General features: G+C 43.8%; 1 protein-coding gene across 1 annotated transcript in view; it reads right to left on the minus strand.

Moving 5' to 3' along the window:
* Window positions 1-485: 485 nt before the first annotated feature.
* Window positions 486-25,149, minus strand: part of LOC124023265 (cholecystokinin receptor-like) — a 56,835-nt gene continuing 32,171 nt past the window's right edge. Inside the window, exons 2-5 of the mRNA XM_046337813.1 lie at window positions 18,820-19,068; window positions 13,134-13,398; window positions 5,299-5,426; window positions 486-2,538 (exon numbers count right to left, since the gene is read on the minus strand). Of these exons, the coding sequence (XP_046193769.1) occupies window positions 1,982-2,538; window positions 5,299-5,426; window positions 13,134-13,398; window positions 18,820-19,068 (1,199 nt within the window). The 3' untranslated portion in view covers window positions 486-1,981. The remainder of the gene's footprint in view (window positions 2,539-5,298; window positions 5,427-13,133; window positions 13,399-18,819; window positions 19,069-25,149) is intronic.

Here is a 25,149-nt window from a genome sequence, read left to right on the forward strand (position 1 = left end):
GTGTATCAAGAATGGTCCTCCACCCAAAGGACATCCAGCCAACTTGGCACAACTGTGGGAAGCATTGGAGTCAACATTGGCCTGCATCCCTGTGGAACGATTTTGACACCTTGTAGAGTCCATGCCCCGACGAATTGAGTCTGTTCCTAGGGCAAAAGGGGGTGCAACTCCATATTCATGTTTTGTACACTCAATGTATATGTTTTATTGTCACATATACACTGTAGATTCTAGAAATACAGCATGTTTCTGTAGTCAGGTGTTCCAGTAATATGCTGTAAATTGGTATTTTAGTAAAGGTCCTGTAAATCTACAGGCTTCTGTGCTGCCAGTATTTTACTGTATGAATTACAGGACATTTTTGACAGTTTAGATGATGCTGAAGCCAATCAGTAATGTCTGTAGAATCGTTCCCCTGCTCAGCTGAGTAACTTTACCCACCCTGTTAGCAGCAACACAAACACACACACCAACAGTGCAGTGGATACATGGACAACATGGCGCTTTAGATGGCAACAGAGCACATACACTGTACACAACAGGTCAATGATATGCAACACAAGTTGTTGTGTCGTCAGTTTTCTGCTGAGACCGAGCTGTTTTTGAAAAAGCAAGGATGCACCTCTAAAAGAGACAAAGGCAGGCAGTCTACCATTATTACAAATGAGCTGGATCCAGACTAACAGCCTAAATATACAGTAACAGTACCTCCCTAATACCCACATTACTTACTTTCATTATCGCTGCTGTCTTCGGTAAGGTTGGGTTGGTTTGGTCGCAGTTGAGTCTGGCCTCCAATCCACATCCAATTCAGTCTGGCTAAGACCCTGATGTAGCAACACCGTATTTACAATGTCCGTCATGAAATACATAGTCCACAGCACAGCAAACATGATACTCGAAGAAAGATCAGCATTTACAGACACGCACTTCTAGTCCACAACAGAGCTTCTCATCATCAGGACGTTGACAACACTAATAATAAGAACATCATCGGCATTGTAAAAACCCAAAGCAACGTGAAAATAAGTAGAAACTTTGCAAATGGTATTACTAATACCTGTTCCTCAAGCTACTGCACTGCAACCCCATAGCGTGTCATTCAGGAATACACCCCCGACCAACACATAACCCTTTAGTTCCACCCTGATGTTAGTTCCCATCCTATATCAGGGGTTCAACAGTAAAAATTAATGCAAGCTGTTTTAATGAGTCCCAGATGATAATGAAATAACTACATAGGCTGCATATCATTACATGAAACATTGTTTTCCATCACTTGGGACAAATGCTAATGAAAAACAGTGCTATTATATTTCCATTATTTCTTTTGTTTTTCAACTATTGAACAGTATATAACTGTCTTTTTCCTTTGGGTATGTTGGGTATTCATTCTCCATAGGCCATGAGTATTTTCCCTTTTTTTAAAGTACTACAGGTTGGATCTATCCATTGACAGACAGTAGGTTAGTTTAACTAGATAATACATCTCTGAGCCAATTGGTCTTGACATTAGTATTACAGTCACGGTCTTGTGTTGACTTCCCTATAGACTGTGGGAGCATCTCCCCTAGCCTTGGGCGGTATACTGGGGGAATTTTGAAATTCCAACGGTATGATTTCGAATACCGTAAATATATAAATGCTACGCCACTGCTTATAACTATATGTTAAATAAGTCAATGGCAACCCTCCTGGATCCTGCCCAAATTTGTTTCGTGAGTAAAAAAATAAGAATTGTTTAAATGTTTTGTTGGTGTTGTTTTTTGCTTTTGAAAATAAATAGCCCCCCTTGTGTGCAATGCCGGTAATAACTTGTACCCCGGTATGGTACAGGAATGGTAGGAAGGTTTGAAAATCTGGATACCGCCCAAACCTAATCTCCCCCATACTTAATGACCACAGGTTAATGGTTTCCCCTATAGAAATGACTAAACCGATCACATAACCACATATCTCTCTGGTCTCCCCTGTCCCCCAGTCAGTCAGTGGTCCCTCCCTCAGCACGCCCCATAGTGCTGACTGTGGTGTAACTAAACTTGGACATGGACACCCCCAAAGCCATTGCGTCCTCCTCTCCATCCCGCAGCCCTTGGCGTCGGCAGGGAGGGCGACAGCAGCAGGCAAAGGTGGCAAGCAGAGACTTGCGGAAGCGAGTGTTCATGAAGCAGTAGATGATGGGGTTAACGCAGGCCGAGGTGTAGGACAGTAGGTGGATGAAGGAGATGGGGGCACCAGAGAGGGCACGGCGGGCCGAGGCTGGGTGGAAAGCCTTCCAGGTGTTGGCGCAGTATAGTGGCATCCAGCACAGGAAGAACAGAGCCACGATCACCACCAGCATCCGGATCACACGCTTCTTGGCTAGGAGCTTGGCCTCTGAGGAGTTGCTGCGGGCATGCTCCACTTTGGATGTGCTCGCAGTAGATGATGTCAGAGTGGACATCTCCATGGAGTGTGGACGCTTGGAGACCTGGACGTAGCAACCATCGCCGTTGTCGCTCCCGCAAGACACGGTGCCAGTCAGGCCATTCTTTAGACCTGTGAAGGGGCGAGCAAAGAAGAGCTTAAGTAGAGGTCCAAAACTGTGGTGGGGGGTCAGATCAATTACGTTCTGTAACTAATAATTTCAGAAGTTCACAAAAGTCTATGATCCATTTAACACCCCATACATCTGAATTGAGGCGAAACGAGCCCCCCCACACACACACACACACACACACACACACACACACACACACACACACACACACACACACACACACACACACACACACACACACACACACACACACACACACACACACACACACACACACACACACACACACACACACACACACCCTGCTAATCTATACCTTCCACCTGTACCAGGTTTCTTCTCTTCCGTGTCTGATAATTGGCACAATTAAAGATCCCAGTGGAAATTGTTTCTGTGAATCATACCTCTTAAAAACAGTGGCTCACGTTAATTGACACGGCGGTGAATCAACAGAAAACCTGTGTCATCTTACATCTGAGGGCTAATGTGCCTTCGCATTCTCTCTTTCTCTATATCACAACTCCCCTTGTCCCTCACTCTCTCATATTGGACCGACAGATGGTGAAGGCGACGCATACCGCCATCAGCCAGTTTCATCCTCTAATGAAGCATCAGCAGCAAATACACTCTACACATTTGATCATCCCAGCTATTTGACTTAGGGGCCGATTACGACCTGAGTTAAACATGCTTAAATGGAACATAATTTCCTTTTTATGCACCTTTCCCTCTACGCGTATTCTGACCTCGAACAGGTACGAGAATAGCATACTATTCACCCACTAGATCAAAGAAGTTAAGGTGTGGCAGAGGTGCGTCTATAGATACGCCATATTTTGACCTTGACTTAATTCCTTAATAATTCCACCACCTTTGCCCACAGTGAAAAGATGAATAAGGTCAAGCAACCTGTCGGTTCCAAGTGGAACAACATCTACTTTTTTTAACGATAAAAATAACACCGTTCTCCATGCACTGTAATTTACAAATTGATAGTAGCTATTGATAAGAGCTAGGTAAATGAGTAAGCCATTTGGATAAGGGGATTGTAAATATACATTGCAATTGTTTTAATCTATTTTATCTTGTGATCGCTGGAGACAAATGTGAAACCAGCTACATGGCAGCAGACTGAAGCATATCAACATATCACCTTTTCCACAGTGAAGTTTATGAAATGCTGGCCTTATAACTTGCAGATATGAAATGTGGAAACCCAAGCTATAGGCTTCTGTAGCCATGTGCAAATGCCAGTATAATGCCAACCTACCGAGTTGATTTATGATTTCTAGAATATTTGAATTATATTGTATAATTATATTTCCAGACCTTTCACTGTATTTTTTACATTTTGTATTATGTTAAATATTAGCCACTATCGGTAGCCACCATCAGTTATACCAACATACATTAATAACTGTCACTTTAGTGCTAGTTTCCTTACATTTTGCATCATCCCATTACATTGTTAGTTTACATTTCTTTCCTCACATTTGTGTGGTTGTTCCTGAGGATTTCTAACAACGGATTACAAGTTGTGCAATCATTTTGAACGTGTAACCTTTTTGAATCATTTTGGAACGTAGACCACACGTAGCAGTTTAAACCCTGGAGCCTGGTATATGGTTCCCTATGACTGAACAGTTGTCATCACAGTTCTATGGTTAGTGAGGATTATTAAGGTAGATATATAGGAATACTGGTCAACCCCTATTGTACACTTTAATCACTTTACAATATTTAATGGAAAGAAACAATATGAATATAGCTACTTTCAGGATACATATTATGTTCATCAACATATGTTGTGTGTAAAGGCTCTCTAAACCATTTTTGGTTAAATACTTTCCTAACCCTAAATAATATTCAAGATCAGAGTATCTACCAATTGGTACTGAAAAGGAGACAAATGTGCATGTTTAGATGGTTTCTTTCATTGATCCCTCTGCTGAACCCGTTTTCTCAATATATATTCTAGTTTGTCTTTCTAGAAAATTCTAACGTGAGAATTCAAGTTAATGGAACACCATATTTAAAGGAATGGCTTTAGATACAGTATAAATGTACTGAAAACCCTATTGAATGAAAACTACTTGAGAAAATCAGTTAGACAGAAAGTGGGAGAGTTTTCAGCAGTTGAATTGAATTCATTCAGTGTGTGCCATGGAGCCCCACCTGCAAAGCCTGTTATGCACCTGCATATAGTAAGTCTGAGTACAACTTCTAAGAAGTGCTTAAATCAAAACGCGTAAAAAAGGATTTGATTTTGTAAATCTGAATTGAGCCCTTTCATACTGACCAAAGCGTATTTTGCTCACACCTGAAACACATTACCATGATTGTACTGCTAATAAAATGTTTATTCTGTGTGACCATAATTATGATTATCATGCTGATAAATCAGAGAGAGAGAGAGAGAGAGAGAGAGAGAGAGAGAGAGAGAGAGAGAGAGAGAGAGAGAGAGAGAGAGAGAGGTATAGAGGGAGGTATAGAGGGAGGTATAGAGGGAGGTATAGAGGGAGGTATAGAGGGAGGTATAGAGGGATAGAGAGTGCACTCAAATCCAAGATAATGTGGATCATAATTAAAACATCTGGGAAGCACTAATGGGCAGAAACTAGAAGATACACAATATGTTCAGTACTAAAATTCGAACATTTGTTGTTCATGCCAAATCCTAATGTCTTCTCACTTACCCAGCTGTTGAAAGAAGTGAATACATGTGTGAATAATGAAATAAGCAGTAATGAAGGACTCACTGGGGGATGATGTCTTCTGACCCAGCTCAAACTGGATTCCCCGGTACAGCTCTCTGGAGATGAGTCCATAGGCTACGATCATCACCACACCCGGAACAACAAAGAGCGTAAGCAGCAACATCATATTCCTGGAACACACACAGCAACTGGGATTAACAAGTCAGTTGTACCTTACCCCTCTAATGATTAAGGTTTGGATTTTTGGAGGATAAGCTGATCCTAGATCTGTGCCTGAGGACAGCTTCCACAAGGAGTACTGATATTTTTATTTTTATTTAACCTTTATTTAACTAGGCAAGTCAGTAAAGAACAAATTATTATGTACAATGCTGGCCTACCCGGCCAAACCCTAACCTGGACAATGCAGGGCCAATTGTGCACAGCCCCATGGGACACCCAATCACAGCCAGGTTGTGATACAGCTTGGAATCTAACCAGGGTCTGTAGTGATGCCTCTAGCAGTAAGATGCAATGCCTTAGACCACTGTGCCACTCGGGAGCCCATGTTAGATGCATAAAAGAAGAGGGCTTGATCACGGGAGACTTCCAGAAAGAGGTTAGGTAGAGGAAGTTCTTGAATATCTATGCTGGGATACAACCGGTGGAGACATGACATAATGGTTACTACCAATGTTTCCTCTAAGGCAGGGGTGTCAAAGTCAAATGGACGGAGGGCCAAATAAAAAATTTAGCTACAAGCTGAGGGCCGGACTGTTCGAATGTTCATTGAAAATTTTTTAAATGACGCATATAGTCTAGTGAACCTAATTGAACCTACTGAAAACCTAACAAATATATTCCAATATGATCAGATAAATAAAGCAATATTTTCTTATGGCTCTGTCAGTAATCTTTAATTTTCAACAGACACAAAAGACACATTTCCTTTATATAAAAATCCCCATAACATGAACATTAAATGAAAGAAACCGGTATTCAAGGCACCATCAGTAGCCTATATTTTCTATTTTAGCAAAAGTGGGCTAAATTTACTTCAAAGAAAAAAACAATAATAGCAATTTTCTATCATCCACTCAACTTGGTTTTAAATGCCTTCACTGTACTGTACATATCAGAGATGACACGATCCCGACCCTGCAGCTGCAAGTTCATTGCATTCAGATGACTCGTAATGTCACACAGAAAAGCCATTTCACACAGAAACATTTCGTCTCGGAGTTGTGTTGTGTCTTTCCCTTTGCTGTCCAAGAACAGACAAATCTCCTCACGAAGCTCGAAACATCTTTGAAGCACCTTTCCCTGGCTTAGCCATCGCACCTCTGTGTGATAAGGCAAATCACCATGCTCCGTTTCTAACTCCGTCAGAAATGCCGTGAACTGGCGGTGATTCAAACCTTTGGCTCTGATAAAGTTAACTGTGCGCGTGATGATGCTCATTACATGCTCCATTTTCAAGGCTTTACCGCACAACGCTTCCTGGTGTATGATACAATGATAAGCTGTCAGCTCACCTGTCGCGTTTTCCTCTTGCATCTTTTCCCGTATCTTCGCCACCAGTCCGCTCCTGTGTCCACACATCGCAGGTGCTCCGTCGGTTGTCAAACCCACGAGTTTTTCCCAAGGCAGCTCCATCTCATTTACACATCTTGACACCTCTTCATACAAATCATGCCCCGTAGTTGTGCCATGCATAGGACGTAAAGCCAAAAACTCCTCTGTCACGCTTAGGCTGGAGTCCACTCCGCGGATGAAAATTGACAACTGGGCAATGTCAGAAATGTCGGTGCTCTCATCCACAGCCAAGGAATATGCAATGAAATCTTTTCCCTTTTTCACAAGCTGCTCTTTTAGATTGATGGACAACTGGTCTACTCTCTCGGCAATGGTGTTTCTGCTCAGACTCACATTTAAAAAGAGTTGCCTTTTTTCTGGGCAAACTTCGTCACAAACTTTAATCATGCAGTTTTTGATGAAATCCCCCTCCGTAAATGGCCGGGCTGATTTAGCGATCTCTTCTGCCAAAATAAAACTGGCCTTGACAGCAGCCTGGCCTTGTGATTTGGCTTTTTTGAACAGAGCCTGTCGAGATTTGAGGCCTCGTTTTAATTCCTCTGCCTTTTGTAGCCTTTGTTCCATGTCCATATTCTTGTTTTTGTCCGCGTGTTTCGTTTCATAATGTCGTCTCAGATTATACTCTTTCAGTACCGCCACACTTTCTCCACACAGAAGACACACAGGTTTTCCAGCTACCTCCGTGAACAAATACTCCGACTCCCACCTTGTTTGAAACCCCCGGTTCTCAGTGTCCACCTTCCGTTTTGCCATTTTTGATGGGTATCTGAAAGTTAATTTTACTGTGATGCTGACAACTGCTGTGCCAATAAATATTGAAATGAAGCAGCCTACTGCTCGGTGCGTCACCGTTGCATTGTGGGAAATGTAGTATTGGTGCGTGTAAAAGATCTGCGGGCTGCCGGCTTGCTGCGGTCTGCGGGCCGGTTCTAATAACAAATCAAGATCATCCCAGGGGCCGTAAAAAACCTTCTCGCGGGCCGGATGTGGCCAGGGGCCTTGACTCTGACATATGTGCTCTAAGGTGTGCGAGTGTGCGGGCTTGCAGCTCCCCTTGGACTGCCATGCAGAAGAAACATCAGCCCGTGCTGAGAAGCACGAGATTGAACTCCTCATCTTTCTAGTGTTCCCCTTTAGTTAATATTAGCCACTTTCAATGCAACATACCAAAACAAAACAAACTTTGCAAGACTTAGATTTGCATACTATCTATGCAAGAGACTTTATTGTAGGGAGAATGCACCAGAGTAGTATTCTATTGCATTGACAGGCACAACTCAGCCCGTACTCTACAGACCGGTGCAGTATAACCAATCAGAGCTGCAGTACCCCTATATGCAAATAGACCATTGCTATATATGGTCTGTGCCATTCACTTTGAACTGGACTGTGTTTACAGCATGAGTGGTCGTGAGTAGATGCACTTGTTGTGAGATCAAAGCGAGAGCTGCATGTAGCCGAGTTATAGCTAATTTCTAGTCAGCAATGGGGAGTAGTTGCTTCCTACAAGAGCACAAAATGTGTGCATTTCTAGCCATCTTTTAAAAGTCAGGTAAAGAGCATTTTTTCTATCTCAAAGAGGCAGGGTTATATTTTGAGGCAGGCTTGAATAAACAAAGTAGCCAATAGACAGAGGGTAGCATAATTTGTCTGAATCTCTATAATAAATGTATGGGAATAATAATGAGCTTTATTTTGTAAAGGGGTTTCTTGCATCAAACAACACATTTTCATCATGACTAAACAGGTTATTGTCAAGCCCTACATATCTTTTCCTAAAGTTTCATAGAATGTAGGCCAACCACACATTGCCTGATGCTGTAGGCTGAATTATAGAACAGCTGTTTCCATAAATGTTGTGGGATGCATTTTCACCATTGTTTTTGATGGTAGGCCACTCGGATAGGCCCACATTGTTATCAAATAGCCACAGTAGCCTACTTCGCCACTGTTATTGGTAACTTAAAGCAGGTACAGCCTTAGTGTTCACAATAAACGCATGCCAGAAGTTGCACAGAATGTTCACAATGTTCGAGTTTATGCTCAGTAGATCTGAAATTTGCTCAGTGCTGAAAAAAAATACAAGGAATATTGGTTACTACTCTAACACTATAGAAGACACCACGATGTTGTTTCTTATACTATCCATTCCAACCAGTTGTCATCATGAAGGACAAAATATCTGGAAAGAGGAACTCTAAATACATTTGTAAGCTTAATGTCTTGATTGTGAATATTCTATATATTATACTCTCTTCTCCAGAGGACACGTGGGACTTAGAATAAAATAACTCACAGGTTACAACAGATAAAGTATTTTGTCTTGATTTAGTTCTCCTTCACAAGAACAGCCAAGAATCACATCGACATAATAGCTCCTTCTCCTTGACTCTGACACAAGCAGGTGGCTTCTGGGAATAATTAAGTGCTTCACACTAAAAGCCTTAAACGGGTACAATCAATACTAGTGACTAAATACAATTTCAGAATACAAGTAATAGTGTCAAAACCAAAGCTACATCTTCCTAGAAACATTGATCTGGTGAATTGAGAATGGGAATTGTTAGAATTTAACTACCGCTCTGGGGAAAGTCACATGAATGATAGCCTTAATAGCTCATTGAAAAAATGTTGGGTTTTCCCCGGCCATTATAATTATATTCCTCAATCATAAGAGAGCCGGTAGCAGTTTAGAATAATTTGATTTGCATGCATTTTCCGTTGCAATAATTGTTCTTATTTTTGGTTCGTAGTGTTCTAGACTTTGTAACTCACAATTAAATCCTGAGTGGAAGAAAAGGTAAAGAGAACGTTTTGTGCATTTGATTCATCTCAATAGTGGTTTCAAGTGGATGTCTGACAACCGAGAGGTTGGAGGGGAACCCCAGAGAGCCCTGTGAATGACAGCACTGGATGTTAACACACAGTGGAAGACAGAACACACTTAACAAGTTAACATTTACATGTATGGTTTATTTAGGTCAGAGTTCCTCAGAGAGCGGGGATGAGGGATGAAGGATTAGGAGATGAGGAATGAAGGGTTGAGAGAGACAGACAGACAAACAGATGGAGGAGGGATGAGGAGGCAATAGAAAGAGGGCTATGAAGAAGAGGGAGAAGAAGAATTAGAGGGTTAGAGAGATCGTAAGATGTGAAAGAGAGTAAGGGGTTGAGAGGTTAGCGAGGCCGAGAGCGGAGTTAGTACTGGTGGAGATACTGGAGGGCGATGCATAAACCGCGAGACACTAGGCTACCTCTGAGCCTGCTTTGGAGGGAAAGACCCAAACAAAACAAAACTGTTGAGGTGTGTTTCTCTCTTAAGGCTCTCTTACTGACGATAACAATGGAAGTCGGTGCCATTTAAGATGATGATGTATTTCTATTACATGTATTTCTATTACATCATATTGGATGACTGTTATTCATATTCCATTCACCTAGTTCAATGTAACATCATTGATACTCAACTTTCCCATATACCCATCATGAGGTTACTAGAACCTAGCCTAGGAATGAAAGTTTACAGCATAGGTGCACACAGGTCGAGAGAAAGATTTGAGGTGACAGACATTGACAGATGGACAGACAGTGACACATTCTATACTGCCTTGCACACTCTTGCCTGCATCTAGCTGACCTAGGCTGTAATCATTAGTCCAACAGTTGCAAATGAGAATTTCTATTGAAAAAATTCAGGTATGTTTATCCCCGTTTCGTTACGTTTGCTTCCATTTAAGAAACGTTTTTCAACAGAATCTACGGAATGAATACACCCCTGATCAAACGCAAATAGTTCACTTTCATAGCCACAGAAACAGCCTGTTGTATTCCTTCTCGCATCTACGTGGTCTCCTCCTCTCACCTTTCCCTTTGCCTGTGGACTTCAATGCACAACACATCAGCTGTCTGTGACCAGGCAAAAAAAAACTTTCCAAAATCAAAACTTCACATCATAACCGCTACAGACAGTCTACATTGTTGTCACCACATTGGCTAAAATAGATAATAGATAATAGAACTAATGCATTAGTAAACCCGCTACAATCATGCAGTACAGTGTACAGACAGTAAGTAGTTTAGCAGTTACACGCGGGCAATAATTTAGTCAAACCAAAAGCTTACCTGGAAGAGTTCCAGTGTTGAATAGTCATAGCCAGCTTGCTAACATAGCATCCCTCTGAATGAGCTGGGTGTTTGAGTTGGCAAAACTGGCTAGCTGCATTTGCTAGCTAAGTAAGTGAAAGTGAAAAAAAGGACAAAAAAGGTGACTAACCCCATTCCGTACAAAGGCTGCAATGACAACTAATGGGACTGTAGCGACTGTGTTGACATCAAAATCTGGGGTGTGAACTACGTTTCTACTCAAGCATTGATTGACATGGCAATGGCTCAATAGTATTGGAGAAAAGTTTTAAAAACTGACCCCTCCAACCTTGTACATTTAATTGTGACGTGTCATGGCATAACGTACAGCACGCATAAAGCAACTAATTCTGTGTCCTACAGCCTCACTCCACCAGGTGTAGGGCTTCTCTCACTGTTTAAACATAAGAAAGGGACAGGGTAAGGAGGATACCTAGTAATTTTTTGCGTCATCACTGCAAGCCATCATGACTCTCAAAAAGCAGCGACAGCTGCTATTTACTTCTGAAGATAACTTTAGCACCGCCCTAAAAAACAGACTCATATTTGACACAAACCTTGAAATAGGTATGTAATGACACATTATATAAACTCTTTATAGTGTTTTATTTACATTTTAGAGGTGATAATGTGATAAGTTGAACAGATTGGGTGAAAAAAGCTGTTTCCCCACACAAAATATCTCTCTCTTTCACTATCACGCAATAGAGTTCGCTTCCCCACACACCATTTTTAAAAAGACCCGACGGAGCGCATTGCCTTCTTGAATCATGCAGAGATGGGCCTCATGAAGGTCTCGTCATTGATTTTTTTGGAAAGGGGAGATATTGTGCTTTACAATGGTCTTGATATTACAGTTGATCTGGAAGAATTCCGTTTTTGGGGCTTTAAAATAAGGTACATTATACAGACCAGCGCAATGTACAAAAGTGAGTAAGTTAACATTAGTTCTCTCTCTCTCTCGCTCCTCATTCATTTTTGAATAAATTAATTTGTTTAAAACTGTTCAACTATTGTCTTTCTCTCCCTTTGAGTCTACTACTTACCACAGTTTATGCACTGCAGTGCTAGCTAGCTGTAGCGTATGCTTTCATTACTAGATTCATTATATGATCCTTTGATTGGGTGGACAACATGTCAGTTCATGCTGCAAGAGGTCTGATAGGTTGGAGGATGACCTCCAGAAATTGGCAGAATTACTTTGTAAGTCTATGGAATGGTGTGAGAACCATGAGCCTCTTAGATTTTGTATTGAAGTCAATGTACCCAGAGGAGGACGGAAGCTAGCTGTCCTCTGGTTACACCATAGTGCTACCCTACAGAGTGCTGCTGAGGCTAACGTAACCTTCATTGCAAAACAGTGTAATTTAATCAATTATTTGGTGACGTGAATATTTTTTTGTATAGTTTTATGTAAAAACCATAACTTTTTAAATGTTTCACTATTTTTATTTTTATGAAATTCACTGAGGAGGATGGTCCTCCCCTTCCCCCACTGAGGAGCCTCCACTGGACTATAGTTGTTCTTTTCTGTAGACTGGAAAGCCTTAAGTGTCTTTTTCTCACAGGACTCCACTCCACCAATAATGGGTTATGGCAGTAGGCTACCAATATAAAATAATAATGAGAGAGCAGCAGTACGTGTACTGTACACAGGCTGTGTCTAATACCTCCCCCAGAGGAGCCCTACAGTCACCCACAATGCACCTGGTGACCTGGGATGCACTTCTACTACAATGACAAATTAATGGCTTCTCTGGTGGGAAATGCTCAGCTGGAGAACAAGTTTAAATTATTTTGCTGTTGAGAGCATTTTAGTGATCGTTTTATATTCTACTGTGTATACAAACACAATATTTCTGTATCATCAATTCATAAGTGTAGGAAGATGTTCCTTTCTTTGTAAATACAGTTCCACCCAAACCCCATAAAATGAAGTATTAGGAAAAGAGTAGTAAGCAAAAAGTAAGATGAGTATGTACCCATCCACACACACGCACACTCCCCACCCAAACACACACACACACACACACACACACACACACACACACACACACACACACACACACACACACACACACACACACACACACACACACACACACACACACACACACACACACACACACACACACACACACACACACACACACACTCACCAGGTCTGCTCCACCTCCCTGTGGGGCCAGATATGGCGACACATGCGTGCGATGGTGATGTTGTCCTTCAGGGGGACATCGACCAGGTGGCTGAACACAGGGTAGGGACTCATGATCATGAAGGACAGCAGCCAGGTGGCAGTAATCACCCGGTAGGCATGGGAACGGGTCTGCCACGCCCGAGACTTTAGCGGGTTGCAGATGGCGCTGTAGCGCTCAATTGCTATGGCAACCAGGCTGAAGGTGGAGATACTCACGGAAACACCTGTTGGAAAATAAAGAAAAATAAACTAGATAACAAACAAAATTTAAGAGTTTAGATTATATACAGTTGAAGTCGGATGTTTACATACACCTTTGCCAAATACTTTTAAACTCAGTTTTTCACAATTCCTGACATTTAATCCTAGTAAAAATTCCCTGTTTAGGTCAGTTAGGATGAGCACTTTATTTTAAGAATGTGAAACGTCAGAATAATAGTAGAGAGGGATTTATTTCAGCTTTTATTTCTTTCATCACATTCCCAGTGGGTCAGACATTTACATACACTCAATTAGTATTTGGTAGAATTGCCTTTAAATTGATTCACTTGGGTCAAACGTATCGGGAAGACTTCCACAAGCTTCCCACAATAAATTGGGTGAATTTCGGGCCCATTCCTCCTGACAGAGCTGGTGTAAATGAGTCAGGTTTGAAGGTCTCCTTGCTCGCACAAACATTTTCAGTTCTGCCCACAAATTATCTATAGGATTGAAGTCAGGGCTTTGTGATGACCGCTCCAATACCTTGACTTTGTTGTCATTAAGCCATTTTACCACGACTTTGGAAGTATGTTTGGGGTAGTTGTCCAATTGGAAGACCCATGTGCAACCAAGCTTTAACTTCCTGACTGATGTCTTGAGATGTTACTTAACAATATCCACATCATTTTACTTCCCTCATGATGCTATCTATTTTGTGAAGTGCACCAGTGTCTCCTACAACAAAGTAACCCCACAACATGATGCTGCCACCCCCGTGCTTCACGGTTGGGATGGTGTTCTTCAGCTTGCAAGTCTCCCCCTTTTTCCTCCAAACATAGCGATGATCATTATGGTCAAACAGTTCTATTTTTGTTTCATCAGAGCAGAGGACATTTCTCCAAAAGTATGATCTTTGTCCCCATGTGCAACCCCAGTTGCAAACCATACTCTGGCTTTTTTTATGGCGGTTTTGGAGCAGTGGCTTCTTCCTTGCTGAACGGCCTTTCAGGTTCTGTCGATATAGGACTCGTTTTACTTTGGATATAGATAGTTTGTACTTGTTTCCTCCAGCATCTTCACAAGGTCCTTTACTGTTGTTCTGGGATTGATTTGCTGTCACACCCTGACCTTCAATATCTCTGTTTTCTATATATTTTGGTTAGGCCAGGGTGTGACTAGGGTGGGTACTCTAGGTTTTTGTATGTCTAGGTTCTTTTGTATGTCTATGGGTTTTGAATGTCTAGGAGTTATGTATGTCTATGTTAGCCTGATATGGTTTTCAATCAGAGAAAGCTGTTTATCGTTGTCTCTGATTGGGGATCATATTCCAGGCAGGCCTTTTTCCCACATTCTGGTGTGGGATCTTGACTATGTGTAGTTGCCTGTCAGCATTCTATTGTATAGCTTCACGTTTAGTTTCTTATTTTGTCAGTTTGTTTAGTGTTCATTCTTTTAATAAAAGGAATGTACGCATACAACACTGCGCCTTGGTCTCCTTCATACGACGAACGTGACAGAAGATCCCACCAAAAATGGACCAAGCAGAGTGTTCAGGAGGACCTAGGAGGAGATTCTGGAGGGAAAATGACCCTGGACGCAGGCCGGGGAGTATCGCCGACCTAAGGAGGAGATAAGAGGCAGCAAAAGCGGAACGGCGACGATACGAGGAGGTCAACGGAGCAAGCATGAGAGGCAACCCCAAGAAAATTTAGGGGGGAGAGCAGTCGGCGGAGCCGAGGAGCGAACCAGAGCAAGTCAGGGAGTCGGATGAGGAGCTCGACGCAAGATTCCGGGGAGAGATGCTAGCTTTGAGAGCGCTGCAGAGCGGGCGTGCTGAGGTGCATGTCATCAGCCCGGTGTCACCTGTACCGGTCCCACGCATCAGGTCTCCAGTGCGCATTCATAGCCCAGTGCGTCCTGTGCCTCCTCTCCGCACTCGCCCTGAGGTGCGTGTCATCAGCCTGGTGACACCTATACCGGTCCCAGGCATCAGACCTCCAGTGCTCCTCCACAGTCCAGAACTTCCGGCGACAGTTCCCAGTCCAGAGCTTCCAACGACGGTCCACAATCCGGAACCTCCAACAACGGTCCCCAGTCCGGAACCTCTAACGTCGGTCCACAGTCCGGAACCTCCAGCGATGGTCCCCAGTCCGGGGCCTCCAGCGACGGTCCCTAGTTCGGGACCTCCAGCGACGGTCCCCAGTCTGGGACCTCCATCGAGGAGCTGCAGTCCAGAGTCTTCAGCGAACAGCTGCAGTCCAGATCCTCCAGTGGTGGTTCCCAGTTCTGAGCCTCCGGCGATGATCCACGGTCTGGTTCCTCCGACAACGATCCATTGTCCGGTTCCACAGAAGCAGAGGGATCAGTGTAGTGAGCGGGGACTGCGTCCAGTACCGGAGCTGCCACCGAGGGTAGATGCCCACCTGGACCCTCCCCTATAGGTTCAGGTTTGTTGCCGGGAGTCCGCACTTTTGGGGGGGGGGGACTGTTACGCCCTGACCTTAGATATCTCTGTTTTCTATATATTTTGGTTAGGTCAGGGTGTGACTAGGGTGGGTACTCTAGGTTTTTGTATGTCTAGGGTTTTGTATGTCTAGGGGTTTTGTATGTCTATGTTGGCCTGATATGGTTCCCAATCAGAGACAGCTGTTTATCGTTGTCTCTGATTGAGGATCATATTTCAGGCAGGACTTTTTCCCACTTTCTGGTGTGGGATCTTGACTACGTGTAGTTGCCTATCAGCACTCTATTGTATAGTTTCACGTTTCGTTTGCTATTTTGTTAGTTTGTTCGGTGATCATTCTTTTAATAAAGAGAATGTACACATACCACGCTGCACATTGGTCTCCTTCATACGACGAACGTGACATTTGCACTTTTCGCACCAAAGTACATTCATCTGTAGGAGACAGAATGCATCTCCTTCCTGAGCAGTATGACGGTTGCGTGGACCCATGGTGTTTATACTTGCATACTATTGTTTGTACAGATGAATGTGGTACCTTCAGGCGTTTGAAAATTGCTCCCAATGATGAACCAGAGGAGGTCTACAATTATTTTTCTGAGATCTTCCCTGACTTCTTTTGACTTCCCCATGATGTCAAGCAAAGAACCACTGAGTTTGAAGGTAGGCCTTGAAATACATCCACAGGTACACCTCCAATTGACTTAAATTATGTCAATTAGCCTATCAGAAGCTTCTAAAGCCATGTCATCATTTTCTGGAATTTTCCAAGCTGTTTCAAGGCACAGTCAACTTAGTGTATGTAAACTTCTGACCCACTGGAATGGTGATACAGTGAATTATAAGTGAAATAATCTGTCTTAAACAATTGTTGGAATAATTACTTTGTGTCAAGTCCTAACTGACTTGCCAAAACTAAAGTTCATTAACAAGAAATTCGTGGAGTGGTGGAAAAATGAGTTTTAATAACTCCAACCTAAGTGTATGTAAACTTCCGACTTCAGCTGTATGTAAGTGTATGTATGTACAGTTCAAGTCGGAAGTTTACATACACTTTGGTTGGAGCCATTTAAACTCATATTACAATCACTCCACAAATTACTTGTTAATAAACTATAGCTCTCGCAAGTCGGTTAGGACATCTACTTTGTGGATGACACCAGTCATTTTTTCAGCAATTGTTTAAGTCTTAAACTTTGCAAACCATCAGGGATCAGATTAAATGTGAACCTAAATGCAGCTTGTGAATCAGAGATCAGTATGCACAGTGGACTTCTAAATGAAGATGTGTTTTTAAGGTTGTATGGATGTGTTAGTAAAACATGATTGGGAGATTTGGCTAGATAGAGTGGATCAGAAAGTTAGACAGATATCCATCCTGTCTGTATCACTCTTGTTGTTCTCTCTCCATACCTCCATCACTCTCTCTCTCTCTCTCTTTCCATACCCTCTCTCTCTCTCTCTTTCCATACCTCCTCTCTCTCTCTCTCTTTCCATACCTCCTCTCTCTCTCTCTCTTTCCATACCTCCTCTCTCTCTCTCTCTTTCCATACCTCCTCTCTCTCTCTCTCTTTCCATACCTCCTCTCTCTCTCTCTCTTTCCATACCTCCTCTCTCTCTCTCTTTTCCATACCTCCTCTCTCTCTCTCTTTTCCATACCTCCTCTCTCTCTCTCTCTTTCCATACCTCCTCTCTCTCTCTCTCTTTCCATACCTCCTCTCTCTCTCTCTCTTTCCATACCTCCTCTCTCTCTCTCTTTTCCATACCTCCTCTCTCTCTCTCTTTTTCCATACCTCCTCTCTCTCTCTCTCCATACCTCCTCTCTCTCTCTTTCCATACCTCCTCTCTCTCTCTCTCTCTCTTTCCATACCTTCTCTCTCTCTCTCTCTCTCTCTTTCCATACCTCCTCTCTCTCTCTCTCTCTCTCTTTCCATACCTCCTCTCTCTCTCTCTCTCTCTCTCTCTCTCTCTCTCTCTCTTTCCATACCTCCTCTCTCTCTCTCTCTCTCTCTCTCTCTCTCTCTCTCTTTCCATACCTCCTCTCTCTCTCTCTCTCTCTCTCTCTTTCCATACCTCCTCTCTCTCTCTCTCTCTCTCTCTCTCTCTCTCTTCTTTCCATACCTCCTCTCTCTCTCTCTCTCTCTCTCTCTCTCTCTCTCTCTCTTCCATACCTCCTCTCTCTCTCTCTCTCTCTCTCTCTCTCCATACCTCCTCTCTCTCTCTCTCTTTTCCATACCTCCTCTCTCTCTCTCTCTCTCTCTCTCTTTCCATACCTCCTCTCTCTCTCTCTCTCTCTCTCTCTCTCTCTTTCCATACCTCCTCTCTCTCTCTCTCTCTCTCTCTTTCCATACCTCCTCTCTCTTTCCATACCTCTCTCTCTCTCTCTCTCTCTCTCTCTTTCCATACCTCCTCTCTCTCTCTCTCTCTCTCTCTCTCTCTCTTCCATACCTCCTCTCTCTCTCTCTCTCTCTCTCTCTCTCTCCATACCTCCTCTCTCTCTCTCTCTCTCTCTCTCTCTCTCTCTCTCTCTTTCCATACCTCCTCTCTCTCTCTCTCTCTCTCTCTCTCTCTCTCTCTTTCCATACCTCCTCTCTCTCTCTCTCTCTCTCTCTCTCTCTTTCCATACCTCCTCTCTCTCTCTCTCTCTCTCTTTTCCATACCTCCTCTCTCTCTCTCTCTCTCTCTCTCTTTCCATACCTCCTCTCTCTCTCTCTCTCTCTCTCTCTCTTTCCATACCTCTCTCTTTTCCATACCTCTCTCTCTTTCCATACCTCCTCTCTCTCTCTCTCTCTCTCTCTCTCTCTCTCTCTCTCTCTCTCTCTCTCTCTCTCTCTCTCTCTCTCTCTCTCTCTCTCTCTCTCTCTCTCTCTCTCTCTCTCTCTCTCTCTCTCTCTCTCTCTCTCTCTCTCTCACCCAATATTTTCTCCAGCCTAGATATCTCCCACACGCGCCCTCAACATTACCAGTCCCCCATTCTTACCCATGAGGTAAGCCACTATCTTGCACATGGTGGGCCCGAAGATGAAGTCCTCCAGGAGGTTGGGGATGAGGGTGAAGGGCATGCAGAAGATGGCCATCATCAGGTCGCTGACCGCCAGGGACAGCAGGAAGGAGTTGGTGACCGTCCTCATGCGCTTGTTGACCGTCAGGACCACAATGATTAGCAGGTTGCCAAACACACTGAGGAGGAAGATTACCGAGTAGAGCAGGATACGCAGCGAGTCCACCTCTGGAGGGAGGAGGAGATGGAGGAGAGAGGAGGATAAAAGAGAGAGAGAGAGAGGGGGTATAAAAGAAAGAGGGGGGAGCATGAGAGAGAGGGGTTGACAAACAGGTGGAGATAAAATAACATGTTAGATTCAAAACCTGATTGAAGCAATAAAGTCCCACCATTCACAATCCAACACAGTAGTTGTGTTGTGTTCTTCAGTCACAGGTGGTTAGATACATGGTTATTATGTCATGTCACCAGAACACTACTCTTCCCCCTGCCAAGCCTGAAGGAGGTCAGGTAAATTCTTTATAGAAGCCCATAGAGTGAGAAAGTGAGTGAGGACAGGAGCCCTGGTCCAGTTTAACAGATTAATCAGCACTGTTGAACATACAGCTCAATACAATCAGCCTGTTTCACTGTGTTTCTATTGATTTCTACATCTAACTGGCTTCTGGGTGTACCATAATGATAGTGTTGGGAGGGAGGGAGGGAATGGGACACCATTCACTTACAGACCATGGCCTAATGCACGCAATGAATTACACCATTACATTTCCAACTAGGTCGGTTAGTGATGAGAAAGTAATTGTGAAGAGAAGAATGTTTCCCATAATGATTAATTAAAAGGGATCAGGAATGTTAATTGGAGAGAAGTGCTGATAGTGTACAGTAAAACACTATTTGAATGTCACAGAGTATGTTATCATGTATGTCTCTGACACAAACTCACTGTGGGCCAGATCAGATCTAGGTCAGCACAACTCAAATATTAATGGGACTATAACATACTTACATATCTATGTAGAGTTTATGCAACCTCCTTTTTCAAACAAATGTCCTACCTACTGTACCAATGCTTTCTCTACCTTTCTGTTCCACTCAGACATACTACCCACTGGGCACACACTGGTTGAATCAACGTTGTTTCCACATCATTTTAATGAAATTAAGTTCAACCAATGTGGAATAGATGTTGAATTGACGTCTGCGCCCAGTGAGTATCTCCCTCCCCTCCACTGACTCTGGCAAAGAGTCCATGTTCTCTCCTCTTAGTATTTGGGTGGTCAAATTATAGGAGAGCCAGCATGAGCTCTGAGGATTAGGATCCCCAGTGGGTTGTATCCTGTTAGTGCCCCATCTTCCTCTGTATAAAAAAACCTCCAGTCCGTTCCACCATGTTGCTTTCACCTGCAAAATTATCAGACCAGTGAAGGAGAGTCAATGAGGGAGGGAATAGATCAAAGCTGGGGGTGCAACTGTTTGAAATGAAATGCAGCTCAGGTTTAGAAGAGAAAGAGAGAAAGAGAAAGAGGTGTTTGGTTAGTCAGGAAGATGCAGCCCCAGGGTATTTTGGGCTCCAGCGGGTCATATCCTGTTGATGTCCCGTCTCTCTGCCTGTCACTCAAATCTCAGCCTGCCAGCCCACCCGTCCCCCGCTGACACATAGACCATCTAAGCACGCTCCAAGGCAACCATGCCCAAGGGATAAGAGCCGCTCTGTATGTTCAACTACAAACACTCACCCTCTGGGCCTGACAGCCTCAGGCCTGCGTGTTTGTTCATGTGTGTGTGGGTGGGTGTGTGCTCGTGTGGCATGTGTGTGTTTGTTGGTTGTGGTACTAGTGAGCTGACACACTGGTATTGCAGATAGGGTTTGGATTTACTCTTATGCAAGACTGCACCCCAATCAACAAACTGTTTCTGCTGCTCACTCTGATTGTCTTTCCTCTGCATGCTATTATATCACAGTTCTTTCCTCTGCATGCTATTATATCACAGGTCTTTCCTCTGCATGCTATTATATCACAGGTCTTTCCTCTGCATGCTATTATATCACAGGTCTTTCCTCTGCATGCTATTATATCACAGGTCTTTCCTCTGCATGCTATTATATCACAGGTCTTTCCTCTGCATGCTATTATATCCTCTCTCTCTCTCTCTCAATTTTTTAGTTTTTGATTTGTTAAAAAAGTTTGAAATATCCAATAGATGTCGTTCCACTTCATGATTGTGTCCCACTTGTTGTTGATTCTTCACAAAAAAATACAGTTTTATATCTTTATGTTTGAAGCCTGAAATGTGGCAAAAGGTCGCAAAGTTCAAGGGGGCCGAATACTTTCGCAAGGCACTGTATATAGAATATGCATATAATTGACAGCTTAGGATAGAAAACACTCTAACGTTTCCAAAACTGTAAAAATATTGTCTGTAAGTACAACAGAAATGATATTGCAGGCGAAAGCCTGAGAAAAATCCAATCCGGATTACTTTTTCTCTGTATTCCCCAAGGTGTCTACAGTATTGTGCTGTAGTTTTACGCATTTATGTTGAAGAATACCCGTAAGCGGCTACATTGTGCAACTGGTCACCTGATGTCCCGGTGGATATATTATCGAATAAATATTTGAAAAACACCTTGAGGATTGATTATAAACAACGTTTGCCATGTTTTTATCGATATTATGGAGCTAATTTGTAATATTTTTCAGCGTTTTTGTGACTGCTATTTCCGGGCGATTTCTCAGCCATACGTGAAGAACAAACGGAGCTATTTCGCCTACAAAAATAATATTTTTGGTAAAAGGAACATTGGCTATCTAACTGGGAGTCTCATGAGTGAAAACATCCAAAGCTCATCAAAGGTAAACGATTTAATTTGATTGCTTTTCTGATTTCCGTGACCAAATTACCTGCTGCTAGTTGGACATAATTCTATGCTAGGCTATCAATAAACTTACACAAATGCTTGTCTAGCTTTGGCTGTAAAGTATATTTAGAAAATCTGAGATGACAGGGTGATTAACAAAAGGCTAAGCTGTGTCTCAATATATTTCACTTGTGATTTTCATGAATAGGAATATTTTCTAGGAATATTTATGTCCGTTGAATTATGCTAATTAGTGTCAGTCGATGATTACGCTCCCTCATGCGGGATGGGGAGTCACTAGAGATTTAGGAATGTGAAATGTCAGAATAATAGTAGAGAGAATTATTTATTTCAGCTTTCAATTCTTTGATCACATTCCCAGTGGGTCAGAAGTTTACATATCCTCAATTAGAAGTTTACATACAATCAATTAGTATTTTGTGTCAGGAAAACGCTTGAGCGGAGGGAACGCTGGACTCGGCAAGCTGGGATGAGAACAGAGGAGGCTGGTAACCCAGACTACTCTGAAACGGAGATAACCCGGTAGCAGACGAAGGAAGCGAATTGTGAGCGTATTCTGCCCAGGGGAGCTGTTCTGCCCAAGACGCAGGGTTTCTGAAAGAAAGGCTGCGTAGTATGCGACCAACCGTCTGATTGGCCCTCTCTGCTTGACCGTTAGACTGGGGATGAAACCCGGAAGAGAGACTGACGGACGCACCAATCAAACGACAGAACTCCCTCCAAAACTGTGACGTGAATTGCGGGCCTCTGTCTGAAACGGCGTCTAACGGGAGGCCATGAATTCTGAATACATTCTCAATAATGATTTGTGCCGTCTCCTTAGCGGAAGGAAGTTTAGCGAGGGGAATGAAATGTGCCGCCTTAGAGAACCTATCGACAACCGTAAGAATCACAGTCTTCCCCGCAGACAAAGGCAGACCGGTAATGAAGTCTAAGGCGATGTGAGACCATGGTCGAGAAGGAATGGGGAGCGGTCTGAGACGACCGGCAGGAGGAGAGTTACCCGACTTAGTCTGCGCGCAGTCCGAACAAGCAGCCACGAAACGGCGCGTGTCACGCTCCTGAGTCGGCCACCAAAAGCGCTGGCGAATAGACGCAAGAGTGCCTCGAACACCGGGATGACCAGCTAACTTGGCAGAGTGAGCCCACTGAAGAACAGCCAGACGAGTGGAAACAGGAACGAAAAGGAGGTTACTAGGACAAGCGCGCGGCGACGCAGTGTGCGTGAGTGCTTGCTTAACCTGTCTTTCAATTCCCCAGACTGTTAACCCGACAACACGCCCATAAGGAAGAATCCCTCGGGATCAGTAGAAGCCACAGAAGAACTAAACAGACGGGATAAGGCATCAGGCTTGGTGTTCTTGCTACCCGGACGGTAAGAAATCACAAACTCGAAACGAGCGAAAAACAACGCCCAACGAGCTTGACGGGCATTAAGTCGTTTGGCAGAACGGATGTACTCAAGGTTCTTATGGTCTGTCCAAACGACAAAAGGAACGGTCGCCCTCCAACCACTGTCGCCATTCGCCTAGGGCTAAGCGGATGGCGAGCAGTTCACGGTTACCCACATCATAGTTGCGCTCAGATGGCGACAGGCGATGAGAAAAATAAGCGCAAGGATGAACCTTATCGTCAGACTGGAAGCGCTGGGATAGAATGGCTCCCACGCCTACCTCTGAAGCGCCAACCTCGACAATGAATTGTCTAGTGACGTCAGGAGTAACGAGGATAGGAGCGGACGTAAAACGTTCTTTTAGAAGATCAAAAGCTCCCTGGGCGGAACCGGACCACTTAAAACACGTCTTGACAGAAGTAAGAGCTGTGAGAGGGGCAGCAACTTGACCGAAATTACGAATGAAACGCCGATAGAAATTAGCGAAACCTAAAAAGCGCTGCAACTCGACACGTGACCTTGGAACGGGCCAATCACTGACAGCTTGGACCTTAGCGGAATCCATCTGAATGCCTTCAGCGGAAATAACGGAACCGAGAAAAGTAACGGAGGAGACATGAAAAGAGCACTTCTCAGCCTTTACGTAGAGACAATTCTCTAAAAGGCGCTGTAGAACACGCCGAACGTGCTGAACATGAATCTCGAGTGACGGAGAAAAATCAGGATATCGTCAAGATAGACAAAAACAAAGATGTTCAGCATGTCTCTCAGAACATCATTAACTAATGCCTGAAAAACAGCTGGCGCATTGGCGAGACCGAACGGCAGAACCCGGTACTCAAAATGCCCTAACGGAGTGTTAAACGCCGTTTTCCACTCGTCCCCTCTCTGATGCGCACGAGATGGTAAGCGTTACGAAGGTCCAACTTAGTAAAGCACCTGGCTCCCTGCAGAATCTCGAAGGCTGATGACATAAGGGGAAGCGGATAACGATTCTTAACCGTTATGTCATTCAGCCCTCGATAATCCACGCAGGGGCGCAGAGTACCGTCCTTCTTCTTAACAAAAAGAACCCCGCCCCGGCCGGAGAAGAAGAAGGCACTATGGTACCGGCGTCAAGAGACACAGACAAATAATCCTCGAGAGCCTTACGTTCGGGAGCCGACAGAGAGTATAGTCTACCTCGAGGAGGAGTGGTCCCCGGAAGGAGATCAATACTACAATCATACGACCGGTGAGGAGGAAGGGAGTTGGCTCGGGACCGACTGAAGACCGTGCGCAGATCATGATATTCCTCCGGCACTCCTGTCAAATCGCCAGGTTCCTCCTGGAGAAGTAGGGACAGAAGAAATGGGAGGGATGGCAGACATTAAACACTTCACATGACAAGAAACGTTCCAGGATAGGATAGAATTACTAGACCAATTAATAGAAGGATTATGACATACAAGCCAGGGATGACCCAAAACAACAGGTGTAAACGGTGAACGGAAAATCAAAAAGAAATAGTCTCACTGTGGTTACCAGATACTGTGAGAGTTAAAGGTAGTGTCTCAAATTTGATACTGGGAAGATGACTACCATCTAAGGCAAACATGGGCGTAGGCCTGTCTAACGGTCTGAAAGGAATGTTATGTTTCCGAGCCCATGCTTCGTCCATGAAACAACCCTCAGCCCCAGAGTCAATCAAAGCACTGCATGTAGCACCCGAACCGGTCCAGCGTAGATGGACCGACATAGTAGTACAAGATCTAGATGAAGGGACCTGAGTAGTAGCGCTCACCAGTAGCCCTCCGCTTACTGATGGGCTCTGGCCTCTTACTGGACATGAATTAACAAAATGTCCAGCAACTCCGCAATAGAGGCACAGGCGGTTGGTGATCCTCCGTTCCCTCTCCTTATTCGAGATGCGAATCCCTCCCAGCTGCATGGGCTCAGTCTCAAAGCCAGAGGAGGGAGATGGTTGCGATGCGGAGCAGGGAAACACCGTTGATGCGAGCTCTCTTCCACGAGCCCGGTGACGAAGATCTACCCG

The sequence above is a fragment of the Oncorhynchus gorbuscha genome, linkage group LG01 (genome assembly GCF_021184085.1).
Source record: "Oncorhynchus gorbuscha isolate QuinsamMale2020 ecotype Even-year linkage group LG01, OgorEven_v1.0, whole genome shotgun sequence".
NCBI lineage: Eukaryota > Metazoa > Chordata > Actinopteri > Salmoniformes > Salmonidae > Oncorhynchus > Oncorhynchus gorbuscha.